We start from the raw sequence: 4,666 nt of genomic DNA on the forward strand, positions 1-4,666 counted from the left end.
TGTGTGTGTGTGTGTGTGTGTGTGTGTGTGTGTGTGTGTGTGTGTGCGTGTGTGTGTGTAGCAGGCAGGACTGGTGTCAGGTCAACTCTGTGAGTGTGGTACTCACAATATAGCAGCAAAGGTCAACAGCGCCGTTATCACTTGAACATGATCGGGCCTCAAAGAGGGAGAGCAGTAGAGGAGGGAAGGGGAGCGCTCTCCCCTCCCCCACAATCACTCAGACCCTTATAATTGCCCATTTTAATTGGAGGTCTCTTAACGACCAGCGACTGGACCAGCCAATCAATTCACACAAGGTGTCTCTGTGCGTGTGTGTGTGCGTGTTGCTGCAGGGTCTCTTTGTAGCACAGTTGATTAGGCCAGATGGGGTCAAGTGAAGGGGAGAGAGGATCGCTCCCATACTGCATTAAAATGTAGAATATGTACTTTTGACAGTCAGTGAGAGAAAACACTCACACCGGAAAAGGACAGAGTCGAGTGGAAGATGGAAATATGAAAAATAATGAGATCACCAATAAGCTGAGCCAGTGATAGAAGGAATGCACTGAGAGGGGGGAATTATTGCTGTAATACTGATGTGGTGATTATTAAGGTGATGTTTAAACCGTTCCTATCTTTCTCAGTAGAGCAGCAACAGAGAAAGCAGCAAGAAGAGCCTGCAGCAGAAATATTGTTACAGTAGCTGCAGAGCAGAAATAGAAATAAAGAAGTTCATTTACTCAGAGCACCTAAAGGAGTCCTGTTGCGCTGTAGAGGAATGCCTTACTGAGGTTTTATTTCTGCCTTCCGTTTTATCGATGCAACATACAAGTGCGCCAACGGCTTGTTGTAAAAGTCAGCTGCAAAAGTCAGCTAAGTCCCAGTTTACTAAGGATTTAATGAACTGGGACATATAACATAGCAGAGTCTCAGCAATGGCAGGATGATAGGAGGTATGTTAGGACACTGTGGAGACTAGTTGCTGGTGATGGCAGCTCTCTCACCGACCAGTGTGAGGTGGAGATGGAGGAGGCAGGATGCATGTCTAAAAGGCAGAATGACAGGAGAGTATATGAAACAGCCTGATTGGCTCACAGAGGCTGGGTAAGAAGATGACTGAACTTGAGTAATGATGACAGAATTGAGCTGGACACTGTGGGAAAAGTGAAAGAGTAGACTAGAAGCCCAAATCCCCAGGAATACACACCTTCCTCAGTGAACTTCTAGGGCTCATTTATAAAATGGTTCCATATTCATACTTGGAAGTCTTCTGATCGTTCCCAACAGCCTGCTTATGTTTTATTCATTAAGGAAAAAAACATACGCTTACGAAAGAAGGCTGTAAGGTCCGCGATAAATTTATTTAATATATAGAATCAACTTAATTCGACAGACCCTGCCTTGTTATTTATTCTTGACTAATGCCAGCTTGAATGAGAGATTATGTCAAGAGCGAGAAAAAGAAAAGAGGAAGTCAAACATGGAGCACGGAAATGCACTGATTGAGATGGGACACATAGTCAGAACTGTAAAGTTCACTGCCAGCTTGGATGCATACGTGTAGCAAAGTGTAATACCCTTCACACCAGCAGTGGGAAAATCACTCATGGTGTCTAAACTTTACACAGAGATAACATTGAGGTCAAAGCAAGGTTTATTTTTTACATTTAAAGCAATTTAAACAATGTTGTTTGTGGTTATAGATGGTTATAGATGAGACCACAGTGACAGTGCATGTAAAATCCATTCAGTTTGTTTTAACTATCAGAGTAAGACACATGCATTTGATTATGAGAATCCAACCCTGTGTTGTGTCTCCCGAATTCATTGTATCTGCTTTTCTATTGTCTGAAACTCTTAAAAACTTGTAAATAATTCATATCACTTATATATTTGTGTTGACCAAAAACCAAGACAGCATTAAAACTAGATGTGTAGAGATGATATTCTTGGTAAGATCTGCGTTATATACTCTTCCATCAGATCAGTGCTTTTGAACAACCCCACAGTCTTTATTTTAATATTTTGTCCTTTATTATACTTTTTATCTTATATGTATGCTATACAACATTGTAGAAGCAAATTATGTTTAAATTACCGTTTCCAGAAGCAGACGTTCCAATTACAGCATCATTTGCAAGAGTTACATTAATAAAATGCTTATAGTTTTACACTATAAAGATGAAAAATTTTCTCTTTCCTATTGGGTTTGTTTTTTGTTTGAATCCATATTATTTTCAGTCTTTGAAATTTAGGTCTTTTACTTGTAAATTATTGCGTTTTTTTTTTTTTTTTTTTTAGTATATCAGACAGATGAGCGGGGAAGTGTGTAAGCCTCCCAGTCGCCTCCTTTACACAGAGATCTACAGCACAGGGTCAGCTGAGGCGCTCATGTTAACGCTATGCTAGTGTTGTGAGAAGGACTAGACAGTGGGAGGTCAGCAGGGGTCACCGTGGCTGTCCTCCGCTGTGATAGGCTGTCACCCGGAGGTTAAGGGTCAAGATAATTAGGTATGCAGAATCCCAGCGCCGGTGTTCTAATGAAGCTTGAGCTCGTTAATGCAGAGTTCTACACTCAGACCTGCCACTAGGCTGTGCTGCACCGTCACACACACACACACACACACACACACACACACACACACTCGCATGTGGACTACATGTTTGCGCGCACACACACGCGCACGCTCATGCCTCTGCTTTGTTCTGGTGGTCCAATTCAAGGGCTGTCACCTCTTGAACAGCAGAGCTTCGGGCTCAGCCACCAGGGAATGGAGATAATACAGACATATTTTCATGAAATCTAACATAATGCAATAGCTCTGCAATCTTAATGTTATAATGGAGTTATAGTATAGGATAGTATAGTATTATATTCAATAATTTTCTGAGATATAGAGGTGTCTTTTTCAATCGTATCTTTAAATATCTTGTGTTGGAGGGCTGTAGTTTGTGTAAATAGTCCTGTAGACCTTTGAAATGGCAAATATGGTTAATGTAAAAAATATTGTATTCGATTGTGTTACAATTTTCATGTGGTGTTTTAGGTTTTCATCCTAGGCTAGTAACACTGTTTGATCTCATTTCTTTGTTTCTGTAAAGAAATTCCTCCCGGATTAAAGTGAAACTGAAGACAATCATCTGCTGTTTATTAACACAAAATTTATTTGCAAAGTAAAAGGTTTTGCATGAGTGCAGAGGAAGGGAAGTGGCGGTCTTCTTTGTGTTTGAGGCTGTGTGATGGGGTATTGCTTTTGTTGAGCTGTGAGGAGCACAGATGTAACACAAATACACATGCAAACATGAACATGTGTGGGTGTTTGTGTTTTTCTGTGCAAGTGTGCCTTGTTGCTTCTGCCAGGCTGGCCAGCTGGCTCACAACAAAACACAACCTGGATGTGTTTGTTTGCCGTTGATGGCCATCTGTGTGTTTGATTTATTCTGTAATATAGATTCATGACATATGGTCCCATTTCAAACACCTAATGTCAACATAGCTCCACTTTTTAATGGCTTGACATCAGGGTTAATGTTAAGAAAGTAGATCCTGAATCTTAAGTTTTGCAGAAATATACAGTTGCTTATTATCTTTAACACTAATTGGATTTATGCTTTTTCGTGACTTATGGAAAGACAGAAACAGCGGGAAGGCTGTAGCTAGAATTTTGAGAGCCGAAATTCACAAAAAGTGTAAAACTTAAGGTCAAACTTATGATTTCCTCACAGTCACGTAGTTTCTGCAGTTTTGCTACAATACTATAAAACTTCCCTTCTCATGTGCTCATCCGCTGTCTTTTTGTGGACTTTTCAAAGAAGCTGCTGTGGATTTAGGAACAAAAAAAGTTCCTTACATCTGCAAGCAAATTCCACAAGGAAATTCATTTTGACTTTCACACAGTATGAAATATTAATTTCTCTCTCTGTTTATGTGGATGTGTCTGCACTGGGCCTGAGCTCGCATTCTGGAGGAAAGTCGAAAGTCTTCACTCTGGTCTATTGTCGAGCTGTTAACCTCAAATATGGCCTTATCCTCTTTGTCTCCACAGATTTTTCCTCAAGTTTTTCCTCAAGTGCAACCAGAACTGTTTGAAGAATGCAGGAAACCCGAGAGACATGAGGAGGTTCCAGGTACAAACCGCAAGATTTTCTTCACTCTCATAATTCATTCCTCATTTTCTTTTGTCGAGGCTTCTCTCTATACCTCGCTGTCTTTTTTCTCTCATTCTCGCCCTTCCCTTTGTCTCCTGTGGACATACCACATAATGACACAAATGCATGGCTGCTGCAACACATATATGCAGGAATGTGTGTATGCGTGTGTTTCTGTGTAAGTAAATAAGCTATCAGCGCCTGTACAGGAAACATGAGATCCTGACCCTGAGTAGTTGGAGCATAAATATACACACAATGCAGGGGTATAGAGGGGAGAGGGTAAGAGAGCCAAGCACAGTGTGTGTGTGTAAGAGAGAGGGAGAGATAGGCCACAAATTGGCAATGATTGTCACGGTCTGGCTGGCAGACCGTGGGGAATGTTGGAGAAAGGACCCAAACGCTGGACTTAGTGCAATGAACAGTGCATTTATTTACAGTGGGGGTAAATGTACACCACGCAATAGGTCTCCAGAGTGCTCCCTCAACTCCTGTGTTGTGCCTTCTCCCAAGTGCTGGTATTCCGTGCTCTCTGCTC

General features: G+C 41.3%; 1 protein-coding gene across 6 annotated transcripts in view; it reads left to right on the plus strand.

The window, feature by feature from the left end:
* Positions 1-4,666, plus strand: part of LOC102293762 (transcription factor COE1-A) — an 89,180-nt gene that overhangs the window by 53,140 nt on the left and 31,374 nt on the right. For all 6 annotated transcript variants that reach the window (XM_005926348.3, XM_042222301.1, XM_042222302.1 and 3 more), the window contains exon 7: positions 4,026-4,107. In XM_005926348.3, coding sequence (XP_005926410.1) covers positions 4,026-4,107 — 82 coding nt within the window. The remainder of the gene's footprint in view (positions 1-4,025; positions 4,108-4,666) is intronic.

This window comes from Haplochromis burtoni, unplaced genomic scaffold (genome assembly GCF_018398535.1).
Source record: "Haplochromis burtoni strain Fernald_Lab_line unplaced genomic scaffold, NCSU_Asbu1 Contig_83, whole genome shotgun sequence".
Taxonomy (NCBI): domain Eukaryota; kingdom Metazoa; phylum Chordata; class Actinopteri; order Cichliformes; family Cichlidae; genus Haplochromis; species Haplochromis burtoni.